At 42.5% G+C, this 25648-nt stretch overlaps 1 protein-coding gene across 4 annotated transcripts in view; it reads left to right on the top strand.

Annotated features, from left to right (window-relative positions):
• THADA (THADA armadillo repeat containing) overlaps nucleotides 1-25648 on the top strand; it is a 151930-nt gene that overhangs the window by 32074 nt on the left and 94208 nt on the right. For all 4 annotated transcript variants that reach the window (XM_035111205.2, XM_060273043.1, XM_035111204.2 and 1 more), the window contains 4 exons: nucleotides 4549-4681; nucleotides 5792-5905; nucleotides 7362-7484; nucleotides 9219-9310. In XM_035111205.2, coding sequence (XP_034967096.2) covers nucleotides 4549-4681; nucleotides 5792-5905; nucleotides 7362-7484; nucleotides 9219-9310 — 462 coding nt within the window. The remainder of the gene's footprint in view (nucleotides 1-4548; nucleotides 4682-5791; nucleotides 5906-7361; nucleotides 7485-9218; nucleotides 9311-25648) is intronic.

Here is a 25648-nt window from a genome sequence, read left to right as displayed (position 1 = left end):
GCTGGGGAATCAGAGGCAAGGAGCCAGCCAGGAATCGGAGCCAAAGTACATAGAAGCACACCAGAGCCAGGAAAACTGTTGTTGCTCGGGCAAAGTCCCATCTCAAACAGGAAGCCTTCTATAGTGCTTCCTGTCTTGGGGGATCTAGTGGAGAACTTGGATGGGTATGGTCAGCCCAGAATCTGAGAACTCTTCAGAACTGTAAGTGATGCTCCAACACACATGCGGTACGTTTCCGAGCACAGTTCAAAGTGTTGGTGATGACCTTTAAAGCCCTACATGGCCTTGGTCCAGTATACCTAAAGGAGCGTCTCCACCCCCATCGTTCTGCCCAGACAGTGAGGTCCAGTGCCGAGGGCCTTCTGGCGGTTCCCTTATTGCGAGAAGCCAAGTTGCAGGGAACCAGGCAGAGGGCCTTCTCAGTAGTGGCGCCCGCCCTGTGGAACGCCCTCCCATCAGATGTCAAGGAGAAAAACAGCTACCAGATTTTTAGAAGACATCTGAAGGCAGCCCTGTTTAGGGAGGCTTTTAATCTTTAATCGATGATTTTATTCTTCTGTTGGAAGCTGCCCAGAGTGGCTGGGGTAAACCAGCCAGATGGGCGGGGTATAAAATTATTGTTGTTGTTATTATTATTATTATTATTATTATTATTATTATTATTATTATTATTATTATATCCAAGGATCACCTGAGGCAGTTGTACTCATAGCCTAGGGTTTTTTGCCTGTTAGCGATTGCATGTATTAACTCTTGTACGCCTCGTGTTGACATTATAATGACAACATTAGGGGAATAATTTCCTGGGTTGCTTTAATAATAATAATAATAATAATTTATTATTTATTCCCCAGCCACTCTGGGCAACTCGCAACAGAATATTAAAAACATGATAAAACATCAGACATTAAAAACTTCTCTAAATGGGGGAATGTCTTCTAAAAGTCAGGTAGTTGTTTATTTCTTTGACATCTGATGGGAGGCGTTCCACAGGGCGGGCGCCACTACTGAGAAGGCCCTCTGCCTGGTTCCCTGCAACCTCACTTCTCGCAGTGAGGGAGCTACCAGAAGGTCCTTGGCGGTGGATCTCAGTGTCCGGGCAGAACAATGGGGGTGGAGACTCTCCTTCAGGTATATTGGGCTGAGGCCATTTAGGGCTTTAAACAGGCATAGGCAAACTCCGGCCCTCCAGATCTTTGGGACTACAATTCCCATCCTCCCTGACCACTGGTCCGGTTAGCTAGGGATGATGGGAATTGTAGTCCCAAACATCTGGAGGGCCGGAGTTTGTCTATGCCTGGCTTTAAATCTTGAGGTAGGAAATCTTGAGATAGGAAACATGATTCACTAGTTTTTAAACCACCAGTCATACTGTGAACAAATGCTTCCTTGGCCATTAAAAGGTGTTGTGGGATTTCTATATACAATGCTGGTCTCTTGAAGCAACTAAGATTTTATGAGCTGGTGTTTCAGATTTCATCCCCTCTATGAGTTAAATAGGTGGCGAACATCTGTCCATCAGTTTCACATGCACACCCACACCCACAGCAATATTGGAATAATACTATAGGTATACTGGTAACTTATGTGGTTGTGGCAAGAGAGAAGATACAAAAATGGCTGAGTGCTGAACACTAACTACTGTTACTAGCAAAAATTGAGGTAACCTACCATAGAGGCCTTCTAGAAGAAAATACTGTTTGGGCTGTATCCGACTGAGCCGTGTTCGTACACCCACTGAAATAAATAGGATTGATCCTATCCATTGATTTCAGTGGGTTATGGCTAAAGTTGGATGCAAGCCTTTATTTTCTTCAATTATTATTGTATTATTTGTAAAGATAACACATGAGGAAACTTGTTGCCTGTGACTGAATTTATGTCTGAAATAATATCCCATTGAGAAGCCTACCAGTTTTGCTTGTTGATGAATAACATTGCACATTCTGTTTTATACTGTATGCCCACAGATAAAGCACCATTTTAATTATATTGCAAAATTAAGTTATCTTTAGCACATTGTTGGGGTTTTTTTTGGGGGGGTGTACAGCTGTGTGGCAAAAGGTGCAGATTATGTGCAGTATATTGTATTCTCTGAAAATGTCTGGAGTCTCTTCTCCTGCACAGGAGATTGTTTAAACTGGCAAGAGGAAAAGTAAATCGGAGAAACCACAAAAGCCATTTGCTGAATTAGAACCAGAGCAACTTACACATTGGCGAGCTGTGTGATGTTTTAATTGAGGTTTTGGAGATTAAGTATGATAAAATTAGTCGCTTGTTCCATCTGATACTGATCAGGAGTCAACATGGGCAAAGACATGCTTGAGTTAGTGACTGCCATTGCAAGGTTGAAAAGCTCTTTCCCCTCACTTGCCACTTGCTTCTCACGGAAACAGCTTTTCAGCCTTCCCAGAGTGTTGTGCTATTGCCAAGTCGAAGGGAGTAGTCTCTTCCATTTTCAAAGTCAACAGTTCTTACTTGTTTTTACTACTTCGGGACTACCAGAGTTTTGCTTGCACAAAAATGTGGGAGCTGTAGTGGGTGACCTGAAAGGACTGTATTACTTCTGGCATCATCAAAGCAGCACAACGTCGTGTTGTTGGATTGCATTTCTGTATATTTTTCCTCTTTCTGCTAGTCCCAGCGGGAGGGAGCTTCATGTTTGTTCAAAGATAAGCCCAACACCTCTTCCTTTCAGCTATATGGTAGCTTGGCTATATTTTTGTATTGCTTTCTTGGTGAATTCCAGGCAAGGCCTAGAGCTGGTTTGCATGACACGCTAACCCAGCCATGGGATAATCGTGAACATACCTCCCCCCCACCGCTTTTATATAGCTTCCTCCCTCCTCTGCAGATGCCATTTTGTGGCATGAGCAAGTCCTAGAATGGCTTATTGTGTGAACCAGAATCATGGTTTGTTTCAAATGAGTGGTAAGCCAGTAATAAACTAAGATCAGTGAACAGTCAATTGATGTACATTACAAGATTTTTGAGTTCATCTCTCTCTCTCTCTGTGTGTGTGTCTTGGTGAAGAAAGAGAGGAAATATTATGAAAAAGAAATGGCTATCATTCAGGGCACCCCAGGGTGTCACGGCACACTGGTTGAAAACCACTGGGCTAAACCGTGTTTGGCTGTGCTTGAATGTCATGCTGGTTTGTAATGTTTCTGTATATTTTCTGTTATGCTTACAACACACATGCAGTAGGCTACTTAATTTATTGACCCAGGATGCATGCACGGCAGCTTACAAAAGAACAATAAAATAGTTAAAATATAAAGAACACATGAAGCAAAGCTAGACCCTTTTATGTGCTGCTCTTATTAGCATTCATATAACATCTGAAGCCACATACTTTAATCACTTGTGGAGCTAAGCAGCGCATCTGCTTAGCCTGTTTTTGAACAGTTTGCATCTTCTGCGACTAGTCTTAATTTATTGAGCTCTTTCCTTAATGTCATCTGCACTGCATTTTGGAAAGTATGTGAAATGGGTAAATACTTTCACCAGCTGGCTGAACTATATTTTGGGCTGCGCATGGCATCCAGGTCGAATTTGAGGTTTTGCTCCTTTGCTGGAGGCTAGTTTTGGCAGAAATATTTCTTTTTAAGACTGCGGTGCAGAAAAGCTTTATAGGTTATGCCAAACGGTGTAACTGCAGAGGAAAAATACTTCACGGCAAGAGGACACTTCTGACACCACAACAAAACACCGTTATAGCTCAGCCTCGCATGCAGAAGGTCCCAGGTTAAATCCTGGGTGTCTCCAGACAAGGCTGGGAAAAGCTGGTGTCTGAAACCCTGTAGAGGCTCTGCCAGCTGGTATAGACCAGACCTGGCATCCCCAACCTTCGGCCCTCCAGATGTTTTGGACTACAGTTCACATCATCCCTGACCACTGGTCCTATTAGCTAGGGGTCATGGGAGTTGGAGGCCAAAACATCTGGAGGGCTGCAGGTTGGGGATGCCTGGACCAGACTAAGGATTAGGCAGTTTGGTCTGCATCCTAGAGTCCTCTTGGGAGAAATTGACATGAGCCAGTTGTTGTTGTTGTTTAGTCGTTTGGTCATGTCCGACTCTTCATGACCCCATGGACCAGATCACTCCAGGCACTCCTGTCTTCCACTGCCTCCCACAGTTTGGTCAAACTCATGTTAGTAGCTTTGAGAACACTGTCCAACCATCTCGTATTCTGTCGTCCCCTTCTCCTTGTGCCCTCAATCTTTCCCAGCATCAGGGTCTTTTCCAGGGAGTCTTCTCTTCTCATGAGGTGGCCAAAGTATTGGAGCCTCAGCTTCAGGATCTGTCCTTCAAGTGAGCACTCAGGGCTGATTTCCTTCAGAACTGATAGGTTTGATCTTCTTGCAGTCCATGGGACTCAAGAAGAGTCTCCTCCAGCACCATAATTCAAAAGCACCAATTCTTTGACATGAGCCAGAGCTTTTCCAAAAAAAGGAGATTTCACTGATACCTTAAGATCATTAAGTGTTATGTAACCTGATTGCTGTGTTTTCAGTTGTAGCCTTCCATGCTCTTGTTTGCATTGCAGGTGTGACGATGAAAGCCTGCACAGGCTGCCAGAGCAGTGGCTGTGCAATGTACTGGAAGAAATCAAATCTAGCGATCCTTCTTCTAAACTATGTGCCACTAGACGCAGTGCTGGGATTCCATTCTATATACAGGTACCTAAGATGCACTTCTAATCTTAAAACAATTGCAGTTTCTTCATTGGATCTACTGTAAGAGCTGCAGGATGGTCTTGATTATTAAAATGTGCATGGGTTGTCTTCGGTTCTTCTTTTGTTTGTGGGTACACATACACACACACAAACCTTAATTACAATTGTGTCTAAACAGTACAGTAGTCTCTACGCACCTGTCTTACTTTCATTGAACCTATGTCAGCCCAGATTATAAGCAGAGGAAGAAATTCCAACACATCTACAATATGGGATCTCATGGGCTCCATTTGGGATTATACAGAACAAAACAATGAGCAGAATTTGGAATGTAGCACAGGACTGCGCAGGCTGTCATTTCCGGAAAATAGGTTACTTTTTTCCTTCAGGGATAGCATTTATTATTATTTTTGAGTGGTAGCCTTCGGGCTAGAACTAAAGATCTGGAATGAGCAGCTCGAAGAAATACGATGCACCAAATATGCGTGCTACTTTTTGGGAAGCAAGCAGCAACCTTGAAAGTCAGGCTATAAATATAGACTTTATAAATACCTAAGATGAAAATGACAAGAGTATATGTGTACAGAAGTACAAACCTTCCTCATTCCTTGTATAGTTTAAAAACTGGGTTGCAAGTGCTTGTTAAAATTAATCAAATACTCTCCAGTTGCATAATCCAAAGCAGATAATGTATTATAAATGAAACTAACAGAATTAAGACAAGTGAGAGGTTCTTTCTTAATGGTAACCATTTTTTAAAAAAAGTTTTCCTGAGGTTTTTGCTTCTCTAGCTTGTTCCTAGAGCTGCCAGTTTCATTTCTCGATGTCATATTACTCTACTGCTCGCACTAACTCTGGCTAGCGTTCATCTAGAAAAATTGTCTCTTTAATGAGTTGCAATTTTGTTTTGATTTAAACGTTGAAAGTCCATTTGCCACTTCCTGGGACTTGAGGCTGAGGTCTGGTGCTCCTCATCATTTGTGCTAGATAGGTGTGTGTAATATATGTATATATATATATGTGGAATCTTGAGGCAACTGGGTCGGATCTATTTGCAAAAGAGTTCAGTGAGTGAGTTGTGCTATATCTTTATTTCTTCTTTTTTTGTTCTAGGCTCTGCTAGCTTCAGAACCGAAGAAGGGTAAAACAGGCTTGTTAAAAACGACAATGAAAGAGTTGATATCTTTAGTTTCACCTTCAAGTACTCCACCAAGTACAGTCCCCCAGGTAATATCTACCTTCCATCAAAATGCAAAGTCAGTAAAATTATCATTCAACTCCCATCTTCCTTAACCATTGGCTATACTGGGTGGCAGTGATGGGAGTTGGGAGCCCAACAGCATCCAGAGATCCACAGGTTCCCTATCAGTGGTTTAGGAAACTGTTGCCATAGAATAACGGTACAATGTCATCTAGCCCCTGGCACCCTCCTTTGGATTCATGCCAAAGGAAGAACAGTTGTACCTTGGAAGTCAAACAGAACCCGTTCTGGAAGTCCAGTCGACTTCCAAAATGTTCGACTTCCAAAGTGCGGCTTCTGATTGGCTGCAGGAAGCTCCTGCAGCCAATCTGAAGCCGCAGAAGCCCCATTGGATGTTCAGCTTCCGAAAGAACGTTCAAAAACTGGAACACTCCCAGTTTTCGATCATTTGGGAGCCAAAACGTCCGACTCCCAAGGCGTTCGGGAGCCGAGGTTTGACTGTATTAACTCCAGGAATTCGTTGCCACAATAAGTTTTATATATATATCTCTTGAAATGTTTTTAACCTGCCTTTCATCCCAAAGCGATCCTAGGACAGGGTACAGTAAAACAATCTAAAACCAAAGCGTCACCAAAAATATCATAAAACAAAAGGAGGTAAAAACTTTACAAGGACAGAAAGATATTGAAACCGGTACACTCAGTAACAGAATTGGTACGTGGCTCATGCACTGGTACCCTTCAAAGGCTTGAGAAGAAGAAGAAAATCTTCAGCTTACGATGAAGCTGACATTTATTTTAAAGTATTTTGTAAACCACTTAATGTTTCAAAAATCTCTTAAGCATACAATAATGTGAAAAGGGAAGAGCTGCTTAAAGACCGTTATGGATACGAGAACTAATCCTTAATTTATTAATTTATGCTGAAAAGTAAGAAAAGATTTCAAGTATTGAGGTGTAGAATGCTAGAATAATTTCCCACAGTGTACAGAATAGACCACTGACCTATTTCCGATGGCCTGCCTAGTGTCTTGTGGGGGGATACATGCCAAAACAAAAAGCAAGCCACCTTTCTGTGATAATTCACTCTCAGCGGGCTTCTTGCTTCAAATGTGGGTCTAGGATATTGGATTTGTATATCCTTCAACGGGTACACACATACTAAATATAACTTTAATGTAGATTAAATAGGTATTTTATTGCAGTGATGTGTGTGATGTGCAGTCACAGTTTACTGGGAACAGGCCTGGTGAGATTTGTTTCCCGGATTTCCATGAGTGCCTTCTTTGTCGTTTATCAAGCTGTTTACTCCTGAAGTTTCCCAGGCATGCAGTTATCAACTTGGCCCCCGACTCTTAAGTCAAAGCAGGCTACTGATCAGGGCTTGCTCGCTTTCCAGAGTCACAGTATCGAAGTTAAAGTACATAATTTTGAGGTTATTCCAATAACTAAGTAGCCTGTCTTGACTTCCCTCCCTACCAGGTCCATGCTTTAAATATCTTGAGGGCTTTATTCAAGGACACCCGCTTAGGAGAAAACATCATTCCTTACGTGGCAGATGGAATGCGAGCGGCAATATTAGGTTTTACGTCTTCTGTCTGGGCGGTAAGTTGATCCTTTACGTTTAGTATATTAAGTTTGAAAGCCACATGTTAATGGTGGTAACCGGGGCATTGATTGTGTTTCTCAATAACACTGCAATGCCTGATTAGATTTTTATGAATTCGTTTTATAGAGTTATATGGAATGTATGCCAAGTGGACAGCATGCGGGAATATATAACAGCCTACAGAAACACTGAATTTTGGCTCCTGGTATTCTTTTTATTTGGTTTTTATTTAGTTTCCTGCAATGAAGGCAGAGCACTGCATTCACCTTCTGACATGGAAAGCTGCTTCTACTTGGTTGATTAATAATAAAAACTCAGTAACTTTTTAACACACACACACACACACACACACAGATATAGAGAGTGTGTGTGTGTGTGTGTGTGTGCGCGCGCCAGTTGGAGGTGATAATGAAGTCTTTGGTGGCATGCTTGGTCTAGAATGAATGCTTTAAGTTTAAGTTATTAACAATGGGCTGCATCCACCTAACTCAGGTGGGACTCCAGCTGTTTTTTGGACCGTAATTCCCACCATCCCTGTCCTGCTAGCTAGGGATGATGGGGATTGTAGTCCAACAACATCTGGAGACCCACATTTTGGAAACCCTGATCTAACGTCTACTCCGTTATTGTTCATTACTTTCAGTGGGTCTAAAAGTAGAACAATGTTTCTGTGGGTGTGGTCAGTTAAAATGTAATGCCGCAAGATCAGTCTCTCTCTCCCCCCCCCCAGTAATACAGTTTAAACACCTTAGTAACCAGTCCCCAAATAACATTATGACTTAGTTTTCGGGTAATGCTGTGCCAAACCATGATTTAGGGGGAATATGTGAGCATGCAGGATCTCTCAGAGAAGATCGTGACTGCTCCTGGAGTTTCTGCTGTCCTTTCAGCCATGTTTTGGCTTTTCATGTCTTCTGAATCTGGGCTTGTGGTCTGTCTAACTCAGTGGTTCCCAACCTTTTTTTGGCCATGCCCCACCTAAGCATCTCTAACTACCCCCCCCCCCTCGGTGACATAAAATTCTTATTATTCAAAAAGTGAACTCCTATTCATGTAGAGGAAGTCTAAAAGGCCATTAACTTGGTCTAAACAAGCTTCCAAAGAACATGGAACCCATGAAAGAGAAAAATAAAAGAACAAAAGGACAGTTGAAGTACTGAGGAAGAAATCACTAAGAAATTGTTAATAATGATGATGATGATAATCTGAAGTGATATGAAAAAATAGCAAATAAAGTTCCAAAACATATAATAGAGAACTGAAATGCATAAATATAAAATACTTTAATGGAAGCTTTTTATGTAATACTTTTATCATTTTAATTACTATACAATAAAATAAAGGCACCTAACAAATTCGAAATACAATTTGAGCTCACCACAGGATAAAAAAAGTGTATGTCGCAATATACTGTATATGAGACCCCTAGAGCCATAAGAAATGCAAATAAATAAATAAATCACTGTTAATAACTCATTGCCCCCCTTAAAATAACTCATTGCCCCCCCCCTTAAAAATCAAATTCCCCCCCCTGTTGGGTGTGTGCCCCATATTGGAAACCACAGGTCTAATTCCAGTATAAATAAAAGTTGAAATTGACATTATGTTTTTAAAATGAAGCTCTTTCCCCTTATTTGGGCTTTTTTTCATCCACTTTAACTTATGCGTAATGAAAAGATATAGGAAAAAATGGGGTGTCATTTAACACTTGCCTTTATGTTGCTTGATAGGTGAGAAATTCATCTACTCTTCTCTTTAGTACATTGATCACAAGAATATTTGGGGTTAAAAGAGGAAAGGATGAGAACTCGAAGAAAAACAGGTATGGTACATGGATGCTCTCCTTGTAAAACAGGGGTTGGGGAACTTGCGGCCGCCCAGATGTTGTTGGACTCGTATAATCCCTAGTCAGTGTGATTCAAATATAATGGGAGTTGTAGTCCAATATTATTTTTGGGGGGGTCACATGTACCCCACCACTGCTATAAAATATTCTATGACGAAAAAGAAACTTGAGAAATGTCCCTTATTTTCGATGAATTTATATGAAATTTATTGTTATCATCTGATACCAATAATTAAACTGTGTTTTAAAAAATTACAACACCGAGAACATGATGCTCTTAATCTCAGGGTCGTGGGTTTGAGCCCCACATTGGGCAAAAGATTCCTGCATTGCAGGGGGTTGGACTGAAGTCTATGATTGTTAATTTGGGTGTAAAATGGCTCTCTCTGCTAATGTTTGCAGTTATTTTACTATTCCCTACCTGCTAAACTGTTGCTTTTTCTTTCACAAAGTATACTTCAGACATTGGTGCTTGCTTCAACATGGGGCTGATCTAGATTTAGTGCAGGCATAGGCAAACTCTGGCCCTCCAGATGTTTGGGACTACAATTCCCATCATCCCTGACCGCTGGTCCTGTTAGCTAGGGATGATGGGAGTTGTAGTCCCAAAATCTGGAGGGCCGGGGTTTGTCTATGCCTGATTTAGCTGTATAACTTTTAAAACACGGTCCTAAGCCTGCTTGCACAGAAACCACCCCGGGTTTATTTGGTCTTGCTTCCTGGTAAGTATGCATAGGATTGCAGCCCTCAATTCACAAATGCTACCTCTCCATTATCTTAAAAGGATGTACAAAACCCTAAGCATAAGAACCAAGATTTGTATATGTTTATAAATGGATGAGTACACATTGAGGGGTGTTACCCCCCACAGTTCATTGTCATGTGATTGTTCTACATGTATTTCCTGACACCTTTCAATGCCTTGAACCCTTTCATAATTCGACTTTCATGTACGTATCTGGAGTCTCACTTCAGAAAAGGTGAAGGGCCTGGGCCTTTTCTTGTGAGCCTTTGCAGAATGGGCCAGGAATAAGTGAGCTGATTCTGAAAGTGAGAGAACTGTGCTGCATTTGGTTTGTAGCCTAGGTGGTGGATTAAATTCTTAAATGGATTCTGGGCAGGAGTGGGTAACAGGGCAGAAAGTGTCAGCAAAGGCAGATTGAGGCGGAAGCAGACAGGAACAAAGCGAAGCGCAGGGCCTGAGAACAGCACATCCATGGGCTGCAATGCAACTTTACAGTTACACACTTAAGGCTCTTTGGTCCAAATGGGCTTTAGCCAATATTGCAGGGGTGGGCTGGAGGTTCTGCCGTCACCTCTTTTCAGTTAATAAATATAATAGTAGTAGTAGTAGTAGTAATAATAATTAATAATAATAATAATAATAATAATAAAGTGGTACCTTGGGTTACAAACACCTTGGGTTACAGACTTCTCTAACCAGGAAGTTGTACCTCGGGTTAAGAACTTTGCCCCAAGATGAGAACAGAAATCGTGCTCCGGCGGTGCAGCAGCAGCGGGAGGCCCCATTAGCTAAAGTGGTACCTCAGGTTAAGAATGGTTTCAGGTTAAGAATGGACCTCCAGAACACGAATTAAGTTCGTAAGCAGAGGTACCACTGTAAAATATTGTTGTTGTTGTTGTTGTTGTTGTTGTTGTTGTTGTTGTTGTTGTTAAAACCCCGCCCATCTGGCTGGGTTTCCCCAGCCACTCTGTGTGGCTCCCAACAGAATATTAAAAACACGATAAAGCATCAAACATAAAACAACTTCCCTAAACAGGGCTGCCTTCAGATGTCTACTAAAAGTCAGATATTTCCTTGACATCTGTTGGAAGGGCGTTCCAAAGAGCAGGCGCCACTACTGAGAAGGCCCTCTGCCTGGTTCCCTGTAACCTCACTTCTCGCTGTGAGGGAACTGCCAGAAGGCCCTTGGAGGTGGACCTCATTGTCCAGGCAGAACCATGGGGGTTAGACACTCCTTCTTGATTGAGGTTACGTACAGCTCTGAAATGCTGCCAGCTGCGCTGCATCTATGACAAGGGTAAAGCATGCACAGTTTAAACCAACACATGATTGACTGAAATTCATTTTCTGAATAATATATAAACACAAATAGAATCTAATCTGGTGGTTTTGTTATTTGGGTATGTGTGAGCCCTTCAGGCTGTGGGCCTACACTAATTTTAAGAATGACTTTTGGGAACTAATCCTTTACAATGAAATTATAACAATAATCTCTGTTTAAGGAAACCTGCATTTTATATTTATTTGTTCTGGTTCAGCAGCTGAGACACTTTTGTAATAATAAAAAAACCGCTAGATGTCTCTCTTGATTCATGGTTGTTTTTTTATTGCAGAATAATCACTGTGTACCTAGAGCAACAATATGTAATTCGCTTTCCTTCAGGCATCCTTTGTTTCCAATATGTACTTGTGTTTGGATTAGAGTCAAGTACATTTTATGTAACTTTCTGGGTCATTTTAAATGAGCCAACATTTTCAAACTGGGAAGCCTGAAGGTAGGAACTTTTTCATAAAAGTGGATCTTATTTCCACAGATGTTGTGTTGATCCACCTCCTGTACCTTTTCACTTATTAGGCAACCACGGATGCGTTTTAAAATTAGGTTACATGGGCAGGTGTCATTGACATGAGTGGAAAGTCTGATCTCCCAGACTCTGCAATGATAGAGGAAGCCTCGTTAAATTGGATGCAGCTTGTATTGTATTGTATTGAGGACCTAAGGTTCTAATTTCTACATCCAAGGCTGAACATTTGGAAGAGGATATCGCAGCATGGTTTGACAGAAATGGGAGACCAGGCAATTTTAAGGAAACTGTTTTTTTCTGCTTACATCTGCAATAATCCATGGCAGTGATACTGCATTTTACATTGATGAAGAGTTTCCAAAATCCCATCTTCCCAACCAGTTGTAAATCTCCAGTTTGTATTTTACTCATGGGTTTGTTTAAAGTGTAAATGAAATACCCTTGCCAAATGTGCAGGAAGCTTGTACCACTTTTAACATTCTCCCTCTCTCTTTCTCTTGTAGATATATTTAAAACAAGGGGTGGAAAACATATTTACACCCAAATGCCTTCCATTCCCATCTGTCCTAAAGAAACAAACAATCCCTTCATTTGGCCCTAATATTCTCCTCTGGCTCATTACTTCTGTCCTCCTTTTGGGTTTCCTCAAACCTCTCAACCTTTTTGAACGTTATCTCTCCTCCACCCCTGCAGGTCAGGTTTGACAGGTGGGCAGAACCACCCACCTGCCAATCATCTGATGGTGTCAGGTGCTTGACAGGTGGGTTGTCCTACTGACACGTCAAAGTTGGCCCAGGGGGTGGCAGGAAAACACTGCCCTATCAGGATCGAACTCCCTGCACATCAGGTGACTCAGTCCGGCTTCCTGCAAGGTTTGCCAAGCCAGCCAATTCCCAACAGAACTGTTATACAGTACTTTAACTACGTTTTTAAAATTTCTCGAATTACATCGGAATTAGCGTCCGGGCGGAATTTCTGAAAGTCGGCAAGAATGTCTGGGGAAACCCGGGCGTATGGCAACGCATGTTGGAAGTTGTTGTTTTTTGACAAAATTCCTAAAAATAGCTCCAATTTTTATTTTTATTTTAGATTTTGCAAAAAAATGCTCAACAACTTTTGTGCCCGGATTTTCACTTTTTGAAATACTTATATATATGCAGTTCAAACTAGCAAGAAATGTGATTATTTTTTTCTTTATTAGCATCCTTATTCCTTATTATTTAGGGTACGATTTGCTGTTAAACCTGTAACTCCTAGAAAAGTTAAGTCTCTGCTGTGAGTAGCAGATTTTCCTGTCCATATCTTGTTGTTATATATGGACTCTAAGCAACAGTGGGGGTTCCTGGTGGGGTTTCCTACTTCCCGTGTATTTATCATAGGGCCACTCCACACATTATACTTTTAGGTGTTGGGTGTGACTAATAGCTGCTTGGAAACTTACTCCTTACAGGTACAGAGAACATATTTGCTGTATACGCTCAGCGTCAGCCACTGATTTATTCAGTGTAATTTTTTTGTAAAAATGCAGGTAACAAGCTATGCTTTTGGCCACCTGTATAAAGATCACTGCTGCTGTTGCTGTTACAGAATGCGGATGGGGAAAAATGCCTGAACTATTGAACTTCAGTACCTATAATTTCCTGAAACACACTTATCTTCTGTTTACAGCTCTGAAGAATGAGTAATGATTCTTCCTTTTACTGGCATGTTGAGTGCAGATTTCTCTGAATTCCAATTAGTGCTTGAGTACTGATCAGGAAGACTATTCAGGAATTGATTTTATGTTTTTCTTCCCCTCTTGCCAAAGCAGCTTCTCCGGAATGCCATCACTTATTCTGTAGTAGCATTCCTTTATTCAGAACCGCTGAATAAAGTGGTACCTCCCCTCGACAAACATGAACATTAACGGTAGTCCAAGATTTTCTCCTTTTTTCATGATGTAGTTAACAACGCAAAGGCAAGCTCCCATAAGCTATAGAATTCCGAAATAGGCTGTAGAGAAATTCACGTAACTGCATGTCTCTTTGGTGATATTGATGAGGAAGAAAGTACTTTGTGTGTGTAAGTGAATTTAGGGGATAAAATCATTCATGCGATGCTAATTATTGAGTAGTGCAGCTTGCTGGTGGAAGGCATCAGTGGGAGAGCAGGTTCTCCGTGGAATTTTAAGGAAAGAAGTGGCAGGGTTGCAAAGGCTGGCTTTGTGTAAATCAAATGCATTCAACTATGGTTGGAAAGGTTTGATAGGCAGGTTTTTTATTTTAAAAAAATCTGGTACCCACTATGAGACTTGGGACACGTTTGCAAGTGCTCAATCAAACTTATGAGTAAGGAACCCGTGTCCCTCCAAATGATGTTGGACTTCTAGCTCCCATCAGCCCCAGCCAACATGAGTAATGGCCAAGATTGGTGGAAGTAGACCACCAACCTATGGGGGGCACACCCCTGTTTTGTTGTTCTTTAGTCATTTAGTTGTGTTCAACTCTTCATGGCCCCATGGACCAGAGCATGCCAGGCACTCCTGTCTTCCACTGCCTCCCACAGTTTGGTCAAACTCATGTTCGTAGCTTCGAGAACACTGTCCAACCATCTCATCCTCTGTCGTCCCCTTCTCCTTGTGCCCTCCATCTTTCCCAACACCAGGGTCTTTCCCAGGGAGTCTTCTCTTCTCATGAGGTGGCCAAAGTATTGGAGCCTCAGCTTCAGGATCTGTAATTCATCGGTTCAAATTACATATAAAGCTGTGTTTAAGCAAAGCAGAAGCAAAAAGGGGACAGGACACAGGTCCAAGGCTCACAGTGGTTCATTCTTGTGTGATGGCTCAGGGTCATGGGTTCAAGCCCCACATTGAGCAAGAAGATTCCTGCATTGCATGGGATAGGACTAGATGTCTCTTGTGACCATTCCAAATCTGCACTTCTATGTAACATGTTGTGCATATTTTGTTAGCACAGCAGTGCAACCTCCATCCCTGGTTTAAACCAGGTTTAAAGAAGATGCATACAACATTGCACAGGTAAATTCTTCTTGCTTGCCTAAGATCATGCTTAAATTGCCTCTTAGTGCTAACCTTCTCCTGCATCATAGCCTGGGACCAAACCCAGGCTAGTGCTGAACGAGAACTTCAAGTGAGAGGTGGATTTCTCATTTTTAAAAATAGTTGACTGGAAAAGGCAGTGGATTCGTAGATGAGATGCAAAATATTAATAAATGAAAACAAAGCTCTCAAGTTCAAGTTTGCATAACTTTAAGTGCTACCACAGGGATCAGATAAAAATTCTGAATAGCAGGCAGTGCAGCCAAGGAAGGCAGGCTGCTTCAAGTTCGAGCACCATTTTTGATGCGTGTTGGAGGTAGCACGTTCTTGGGGACTACTTTAAGAGGTAGAGCTTTTTATGGTGACTGTTAGACTCCTAACCGAAGGGGCGGTAATGGTTCAGTAGCTTAGCACACTTTATTCAGCATGGTTATCTGACCTCTTCGCAAGAAATGTGGGAACATAGGGAATTGAATCTGGGAACTTTTTGCTTATGAAACCATGTGCTGTAGCAGTGAGCTAAATGCACCTGTGACACGCATAACTTGTTTCTCGAGACCAGATTTTCTCTGCCTTGGGTTCCCAGATGCTGTTGGACTACAACTCCCATCCTAGCTAGCATGGCCGGTGGTCAGGGGTGATGGGTATTGTAGTGTAAGAACATCTGGGAACCCAAGGCAGAGAGAGGCTGCTCTAGACAGTGGACATTGTTTCCAGTGTGTTGTTTACTGAAATAGCTTTTCTTACCTTATTTTAATAGCTCTCTGCAGTTTCAGGGATGAGATCAGTGCCAATGTGGAATTCATTTGGGAACATTGTAGAGGTCTAGCCAAGGAGTTGATGCTCATTCTGCTTGCCTTTTGAGGGCACACTTTGCATGTATGCATGTAATAATAATAATAAATAAAAACAATAAAATATTATTTATACCCAACCCATCTGGCTGGGTTTCCCTAGCCACTCTGGGCAGTTCCCAAGAGAATATTAAAAACACGATAAAACACCAGACATTAAAAACTTCCCTAAACAGGGTTGCCTTCAGATGTCTTCTAAAAGTTGATGGGAGGGCGTTCCACAGGGTGGGCGCCACTACCAAGAAGCATAGCTGTCAAGACTCCCGTTTTTTGCGGGAAACCCCTGGATTTAAATCTGTTTCCCGCTGGTCTCCCGAATTGAATAATATCCCGTAAATCCCCCAGATTTGCAGCTCCTGCCAGCACCATGTCCCGGCTCCCGGCTGGCTGCTTGCTCACTTGGCTTCGGAAATCGCCTCTGCGCATGCCTGACATGCGGACACAGGCAGCCCGGCACTAGAAGTCGCTTCTGCGCATGTCTGTATCTGTGCAGAACCGATTTCCGGTGCCGCTCTGCCCATGTCTGGGCACCAGAAATCGGGCAGAACCGGCACCGGAAGTCGCGTCTACGCATGTCCAGACATGCGTAGAAGCGACTTCCGGTCTACACATGTCCAGACATGCGTAGAAGCGACTTCCGGTGCCGCGCCGCCGCTGATCCCTTATTTTCCCTTATTTTCCTATCCTGAAGTTGACGCCTATGCCAAGAAGGCTCTCTGCCTGGTTCCCTATAACCTCGCTTCTTGCAGTGAGGGAACTGCCAGAAGGACCTCGGAACTGAACCTCAGTGTCCGGGCTGGACGATGGGAGTGGAGACGCTCCTTCAGGTACATCTGAAGGTGAGGAACTCCTTCCTCGTGTGCCCACTTCCAGCTGTGCCATCAGCAGCAATGGAAGGGACATTACCTAGTTTTCACTCATCTTCTGTCAGCTGTTCAGCAGAAAAAAAGCATCTCCTCTCCTCCCCCCCCCCAGCGCCACAATTGCTCTTCACTGTGTTTTCCACTTCCCAGTTACATTTTTCCTTCTTTGCTGCCCACATGTCAGTGGCACCTCGGGTCTCCTGTTTGTGCAGGGGGGAGCTTCCTACCTCTGGGCACGACTGCTGTTTGATCTGCTTGGGAGAGGAATGCCAGGTAGACTCACGTGCACAAAGTAGGCATGCTGCAATTGTTCTACAAGTCTTCATTCCTCCGCCAGTCGTGGGAGAAGGTTCTTTCAAAAGGCTAACGAGTGAATCATTTTGTGGCGGGGCTGCGGTAATCCTCCAAGGCAGTAATCAAAGGCAGTAAATGAGCTGAGATTAGTTCGGGATATCCTGGAAACTTCTTAAACAATAGGTAAATACAGTGTGAGTGTGCAGTCACAAAGCTGATGTATGCTTAAATAACACCTTTGTGCTTCCCCCCCTCCCTTGGTAACGTAACACCTGTCAGTCTCTTTGCATTCACAAATGACTACCTTGAGTTTGTTGTTTTTTAAAAAATAAATAAGATTCCTGCTTATCATCTGATGCACCCCCTCACATCACTGATTTCTTAAGAAGTACTGGCTTCCCACAGTTGCTCTTCTCATGCCTAAATACACAAAGGTATCATAAATAGCAAACTAACAGGTACTGGGAGACTGAGGCATAAAAGAGATCAAAGCAAACAGACCATGCAGTCATTTCAAAATCTTGGCTGGCTGCTCTTGTAAATAAGAGTGCTTCTATAGCAGAAAGCATTCCACTACTGTATTTATATAGGCCTTGACTGACAGTTCAGTTATTAACTTCATAAAAACACAGGCAACGTAAACTAGTAGGAATGTTTGCTCTAGCAGTTTCTATCTGAAAGAAAATGAAAGCCAAGGTATAATGGCTTGCTCTCTGTTTCCCTAAAGTATTTATTTTAGAGCTATGCAGCATAAAAGAATGTTTTCCCAAGTTGGTGAACTTAAGCAATGTTGCTTGCTTTCTGATATTTAAGTATGTTGTTCCTTGCAAAACAAATGGTACATTTATCAATCTTTTTGCATTCAGTAATGCTTAATTAGTCTTTTAGCTCCCTTTCTCTCCTTGCCATCCATATATATATATATATATATATATATATATATATATATATGAACTCTTATGTTTGAGCTCTATATGAGCTCTATATGTTTGAGCTCTCTATATATGAGCTCTTGTGAACTTGCATAAAAAAGAGAAAATAGAGGTATTAACTCCTGAAATGAAGATATATTTCACAGTTATGTTCAGCGGAATCCTAACTGGATTTTATCAGTATAAGTATCACTGGATTTAAAATTGCATACTAGTCAACCGCTTCTGATTGGCTGCTGGAATGTCTCACCTTTTGGATGGTTGCTCTGGCGGGAGTCAGCTGGCTTACGCCACAGCAGCTGAGCAAAGAATGAATGTCCCAATTTAGATCCCCCAGATGTTGGTGGGTATGAAATTGCTGTGAATCCCCACCCCAGGAAACTTGGAAGTGGTTGTCTTTGTTATCTTTTATTCCTGATTAATGAGGACTAGAATCTCTCAGCACAGTCCTAAACTAATGAAGCGCCCCTTCGGTGCCTTTGAAATGTTTCACAATATCTAATTGGGAAATCTAGTTGGTTTGTCACAACCCGCTTATATTTCAGTTCAGTTTGTCCCTCACTGCTCTTCAACAAATCTTCCTGTACATTTGTGATGCCCTTTCAACTACTTTTTTATTGTATGTAAACCACCCTGGTAAATCTTATTTTAAAAGAGGGGTAAAACCTATTGAACTTGGAACTTGAGAATCCTGTGAATTGGCTCATGCGAATATTGTAGTATTCTGATTACTTTGTTTTGGCCTTCCATATGATTTATGAGAAGATTATTCACTTTGAGGGCAAGTTCAAACATATTTTTCATCACTTGTTAACTGCAGCATCAAGTACATTACTCAAAGGTAGTAATGAACTCCTCACGGATTAGTAAATACAGAATTTTGTGGTTACTTCTAGTCAACTCAGTGTATACTTTGCTTGAAAGTCATCTTAATCAAGTAATGCATGTGAAACAGTGTGGAGTCTCATATTTAGTGGAGAACCATACATCTAAGTGGCATTGACCCCCTTCCTCCTCCCCAAAAAAGTTTTGCCATTAAATTATTGACACAGGGTCACCTCCTCCCTTCCCTCCATTTTTGGATTAAAAACATATTTCAGCTGTGTATTAAAAGCCCAAAGAAGTTCATTCTCTCTAGTGGATGGTATTCTTTTACAGAAACATCAGTGGCTAATGGCCTGCAGATGCTGTAAGGAAGAATGAATGCTCCTTTAAGAAAGCAGAGAGCACTCTTCGCAACAAACACTCCCTGGGTCCTTTTTCAAACATGACTCTTTAGCACTCTGATTTCAAGCTGGAATATTTGTTTCGACAGAACTCTGCTTTCTTAACTCCTGGCGTTGGTGCATCCTTAACAGGTAATGAAGGTTTTGCCAGGAAAATCTAACACTGGCTGAAAAAAGATGAAAACAATGTCAACCTTGTTAGTGCTGGCACAAGATAATGGTCAGAGGAGTAGACTATACGTAAAAGAAATTCTTCAGAGTTCTTAAAATTAAACAACCCATCAAAGTTGATCAAGTATGTTCACATCCATTGTAGGGAAGAAAGGTGAGCAAAATAAAGGACAGGCAAACAGCTTGCTGATGAATTTAAAAACTGAAGAGTACTCCCACCACAAGCAGGGTGAGGGACTGATAAGATGAAGAGAAGGCTGGAAGGCTCTGTCATTTTCCATGGGAGGCAGGATTAAGAAATACTTTTAGATAGAGTTAAGATTATGTAATTATGGACTGTTTTGTGCTGCTGTTGTTGCATTTTATCATAGACTAGTGTCATTCAGCCCGTTCAGTAAATGGGCGCTAGCCGGGCGGGAACGGAGGGGAAGCCCTGGGACCGCGTAGGCGTTGCCTCCGGCGAGCCCCTGAGGCCCACCGGCCCCTCCTCCGCCTCCTCCCGCTGTCCCGAGTGGTGACGGCCTACTCCACCTCCCTTCTCCTCCTCCTCACCTGAGGAGAAGGAAGAGGCCTCTGCCGCCGCCTCCCACAGCGCGCCTCAGGTAAGCGCGCCGCCCCTCGCTCTCCCGCCTCGCCGCCTCCGCGTCACTCCGCCGCAGCTCCCGCTCTCGCCCCACCCGCCGGCGAGCGCCTGAGGCCCACCGGCCCCTCCGCCTCCTCCCGCTGTCCCGAGTGGTGATAGCCTCCTCCACATCCCTGCTGCGGCGGAGTGACGCGGGGCGGCGAGGCGGGAGAGCGAGGGGCAGTGCACTTACCTGAGGCGTACTGCGGGAGGCGGCGACAGAGGCCTCTTCCTCCTCCTCAGGAGAAGGGAGGTGGAGGAGGCCGTCGCCACTCGGGAAAGCGGGAGGAGGCGGAGGAGGGGCCAATCTCTGCGCTCCAAGTCTCTGCGTCCAATGCCTGTGTCCGTGGGGCACATGCGCAGTAGCGCAGACACAGGGACACAGGGACTGGACGCAGAGACACAGGGACTTTATTATATAGGATTACTTATTACAGCATCTATATAACTCTTTTGATTGTTAAACTATCTGCATGTTATGGGTTGTCATTTGTGTTTTACGTTGTGACAAAGGGCAGTACAGTCAAACCTCAGCTTTTGAATGTCTCGGCTGCTGAACGTTTCGGAAGCCAAACGCCAAAGACCGGCAAGTGAATGCTTCCGTTTTCTAATGCGCCTCGGAAGTTGAACGGCTTCCGAGGCACGTTTCTTAATTCCTCGGTTTTTGAACGTTTCAGAAGTCAAATGGACTTCCAGAACAGATTACGTTTGAAAACTGAGGTTCCATTGTATGTAAATCTAATTATTAATATTACAGTACATCCACATTTTCTGTGCATTTAACTTCTGAAATTCCAACTATACACAGTTAAGGTGGGAGTGCTCTTGTGAGAAGTCAGATTCTCCCACGAGAACATCCCTATTGAGAAGCGAGGCTGAGAGTTTAAAATCTCTTTTTGCTCCAGGTAAGGATTAGCTATGGCCTAATCCAAATACTGAGATACTAAGTAGCTTTAAGGTACAGTAAACCCACAATTTGGGTAGGGGTTATGTTCAGGGGGTTGCACCTTAAGCCAAAATTAAGCCTGCTGGCTCCCCCTACACTTCATTTTAAGCCTGTGACTAAATGCAGACTCCATAGATTCAGCATCAAGCCAACTTCCCCTCTCCTCTGTTTTGTTTAACATCTGGTTTCATAAAGAGATCTAATAAAGATATTGCCTGGCTAGGTTTTGGGTTTTCTTTGGGGCCAATGTAGTTTCCTTTACATTTTTGTTCAACTCCTCCTCACCTGTTGCTAAGGGCCATCAGCCTTGCCTGGAGTAAATGGCTTGTAGGTTGGTATTATATTCTGCCTGTGGTGGGTATTATGAGACTTCTACCCTTAGATCAGATTGCGTTTTCCTTGTCATTGCGAGCCTTTGGAAAAGGAATTGAATGAGCTGTATGCCTTCCTTTCTTATTATCCTGTGTATGACTGTAACACGAAATGTCTTGATATGATAAAACAGGAAAGCAAATAAATTGAAATACTTTATTGTCACTTGTACAACTTGTATACAGTGAGATTACACGAGCACCTCCACTCAACTCTCTTTAGTCTTAATTCCCCTCGTTTACTGATGCAGACCCACCAAACCCGAAAGTCAGTTGCCCTGTTGTTATCTTTTCATTCAGCAGCCTAACAGCCCACGGATAGAAGCTATTCTTTACCCTGTTGCTGCGACTAATCATGCTTCTATATCTTCTGCCTGAGGGCAGGGGATCAAGAAAGTGCTGGCCAGGGTGTGAATCATCCCTAAGAATTTCCCTCACTCTCCGGAGGCAACGGTCTTCTGCAATGTCATCCAGTGGATTCACGGGACAGCCCATAATATCTTGTGCTGTATTCACCACCCTCTGTAGGCACTTCCTATCCGTTGATGTCAAGCCAGTGTACCATACCGTGATGCAGTATGAAAGGACACTTTCTATTGTGGACCGGTAGAAGTAGACAATCAAATGTTGATTGACATCGTTCTTTTGCAGTACTCTAAGGAAATGGAGTCTCTGTTGGGCTTTCTTAACCACCTGGGTTGTATTGATTTTCCAAGTAAGGTCTTCACTGAGATAAACTCCTAGGAATATAAAGGAAGAGACTCTCTCCACACAGCCCTCCCCGATGTACAGCGGGGCTAGTTCTCCTCTCTTCCTCCGGAGGTTCAACACCATCTTCTTTGTCTTGCTAATATTAAGGTGCAAGTTGTTGTCTAGGCACCATGTAGATATTTTTTGGACCTCCCCTCTATACGCTGATTCGTCTCTACCTGTTATTAAACAGGTATTATATATATATATATATATATATATATATATATATATATATATAGTGGTACCTTGGTTCTCAAACACCTTGGTACTCAAACAACTTGGAACCCAAACACTGCAAACCCAAAAGTAAGCGTTCTGGTTTGCAAACTTTTTCCGGAAGCCGAACATGCTCCATTTTGAGTGCCACATTTCTGTTTTGAGTGTTACTCTGAGGTCTGTCTGTTTTCGCTTTTTATCTTGCTTTTTTGTTTTTGCGGCTCTTTTTCGTTTCGTTTTTGTGATTGTGTGGAACCCAGTTCAGCTACTGATTGATTGATTGATTGTGTGACTGCAGTACATTGTTTATTGCTTTCATTTTATGGATCAATGGTCCGTTAGATAGTAAAATTCATGTTAAATTGCTGTTTTAGGGGTTGTTTTTAAAAAGTCTGGAATGGATTAATCCATTTTGCATTACTTTCTATGGGAAAGCACACCTTGGTTTTGGAACGCTTTGGTTTTGGAACGGACTTCTGGAATGGATTAAATTTGAGAACCAAGGTACCACTGTATATTTTTAGAAAAGAGCTGTATGATCTAAGCTGAAAGGACAAACTGGTTGTGGACATCCTTAATTCAGTCTTGGTACTGGATTAGTGTTGTATCCTATTATTTTATTAGCTAATTTATGCCACCGTGAGATTGCCATTTGGCATCTCTGTGGATATTTGGCGGGAAAATGCACCTTTAGGGCTCTGCAAGGGCAGCCGCCTCTTAAATGACAACAACAACCCACCCCTTTCAAAATGGCTGCCCTTTTTTCCTGACTAACGCTTTTGTCACTGAGAAATGGAACAGCTGATTCACGAATCATGCATACAACATTACAGTTAATATGCCCCAGGGATCAAGGTCACTATCCTTTCTTCTGAAAAATATGAAATAAAATAAACAGCTTTATCGGATTACCTGCGATGCATGGCCATGGTGAACTGATATGTGCATACAAAACGGCGTGACAATTGATGATTTCTCATGCGAAGCTATGATTGTGTAACAGAGAACAATTTAGCAAGGACAGCTAGAGGTGCGTTTAGCCCATTGAAGACATTAAAATCCTTGCAGTCACATACTGCATACATAGAAAAAAGTAAGAGAGCAGTACTAGAAGAGAGAAAACAAAGTACAGTAGTTTTTCTATTATCTCCCCCCCCCATGGAAAAGTAGGATGTGCTCATCTCCTGAATCCTCTGAGCCTGAGGCTTCCTGTGCATATGCAGTGAAATAAGTGTTGGTTTAATGTTGGACAGAACCCTTTAAATATAACCTGTGGATATTTGCACTAAAATGGAAGCAGGTATAATCAGGGGGGGACTTAATTCCATCTCACTCAGTGCCGGATTTACGTATATGCTAAACAAGCTTTAGCTTAGGGCCCCACTCTCTTGGGGCCCCCCAAAAATTAAAGGGAAAAAACCCTGGACGTACATTTCCAAAATATAAGATAAAAAACAAATAAAATCTACATACAGCAACACTGTTTTGTGTTGTGTAGGCTCCTGTGATGTAAATAATGGGGCTAGCCTGCTAGCCTGCTCCTTCTTAATTGTATTTCACTATTAATATACTTCTTCTTAATGGTATTTCGGTCCAGCAATTACTTTGATAAAATACATTTTTTGTTATGTGCCAATGGCTTTAGATACCTGTTAGGTCCATAAATTACCATATAGCATATATTCAACACAAAAAACAGTGACAATTTGTTGTTGACAAAGGACAGCTGGATGTATAAAGGGCACCATTACCTTCAGTAATCTAAATCTGGCCCTGGTCTCGCTCCACTCTTTACATTTCTGTGATCTTCTTGTTAGGCTTATTGGTGCAAGGAACTGTTGCACCCTCTCACACACCCGAGTCTAAAAAGACTTGAGCTGCATCCAGGGATTCCTGGTTAGTCGAGATGCTCCTTCTCTGAGGAAGGTGAGTTGAGGAAAGGAAGCGCATAACAGAACATGATGCTTCCCTCTTCTCCTGAACCCTCTCCCCCAGCCTCTTTTCTACTTCGTCATGCTAAGGTGTGGCCAAAGTGAAATGATTCATGCATATACATTCCTAGCTGCTTCTTGAAATCTTCTTCCTCCCAGTCCTCGGCTCCTTAAAGCATCCGAAGTGGGGAGGTTCATATCTGCGTAGTTCATCCCATGTTCATAAACACCTTTTCTTCTTGAAAATTTCCTCCTGAGGGGAATTTTCTCAGAGCACCATATTGGTTAAAAGCACTGGATATGGTATGGATCCTTGAGGGGTTAGTTTCCCACTACGAAAACTACTTCATTCAGTTTTCCACTGTTTAAAGGTAAAGGGTAAAGGGACTCCTGACCATTAGGTCCAGTCGTGGACGACTCGGGTTGCGGCGCTCATCTCGCTTTATTGGCCGAGAGAACAGGTGTACGGCGTCCGGGTCATGTGGCCAGCATGGCAAACCAGAGCAGCGCATGGAAACGCCGTTTACCTTCCTGCCGGAGCGGTACCAATTTATCTACTCGCACTTCGTGCTTTCAAACTGCTAGGTGGGCAGGAGCTGGGACCAAACAACGGGAGCTCACCCCGTTGCAGGGATTTGAACCGCCAACCTTCTGATTGGCAAGCCCTAGGCTCTGTTTACCAGTCACTTAGCATTTTCTCTTATTCCATGACTGCTGAATTTCCTTAGGGGGAAAACATCTTCCTCAGTGGGGAACATTGCCAAAAACCTTTAGAAAACTTGATAACAATGACTTTCTCCTGTCAGAATGGATGTTGACACCTTTAGCCCATTTGATACATTTTTCTGCCTGTTTAGCTTTCAGCTGATTTTATGGGGGGGGGGGAGGTTATAATATACCATAAATGTGGCATATTTGAATGGGAACTGTGTACCCATATACCTGAATTAATATTTTTGCATACTGTTTTGGAACTTTTGGGAAAATTCACAATATTCTGTTGGGATTTTGCTTCTATGCATTTTCTTGTCTTTGCCAAATTAAAATCTTAGTAACTGAGGTGTCCAGTGTGGGTGATTTTGCTAATACTAAGTTCTGAAATATTAAACTTTAACTGGCATCATGCCTGTGGTGGAAAAAAAATGGAAACGCTGAAAAGAATAGTTGTACAAGAAAGGAAAATATGACGGAGGACTAACAAAACTTGAGATGGAAATGTTCAAGTAATCTTTAGGCACTTCTTGTAAACAAGTTTTGGAGTGATGTTAATCTTGTGACCTATCAAAGTCAGTTAACATTAAAGGTTTTCTAGGCTTTAATTCAATGAAGTTCTCGTGCCAAAATCCGCATCTGAATATTATCAGTAACTGTTTGTTCCATCAATTTGTCATCTTCATGTAGTCTCTCTATCTGACAATCTCGGTATACGAAAATTAAATGAGTTATTTGCGGCCATTCTGGATTGTTTCAGTCCAGATTGCTTGCCTAGCATGTGGAAAGTATTCTTCAAGTAGCGTTTGACGCAGCAGCATATTTTCCTGTTTGAAA

This window comes from Zootoca vivipara, chromosome 3 (genome assembly GCF_963506605.1).
Source record: "Zootoca vivipara chromosome 3, rZooViv1.1, whole genome shotgun sequence".
Classification (NCBI taxonomy): Eukaryota; Metazoa; Chordata; class Lepidosauria; order Squamata; family Lacertidae; genus Zootoca; species Zootoca vivipara.
The sequence above is the reverse complement of the archived record's forward strand: the minus strand, read 5'-3'. Positions and strand labels throughout refer to the sequence as shown.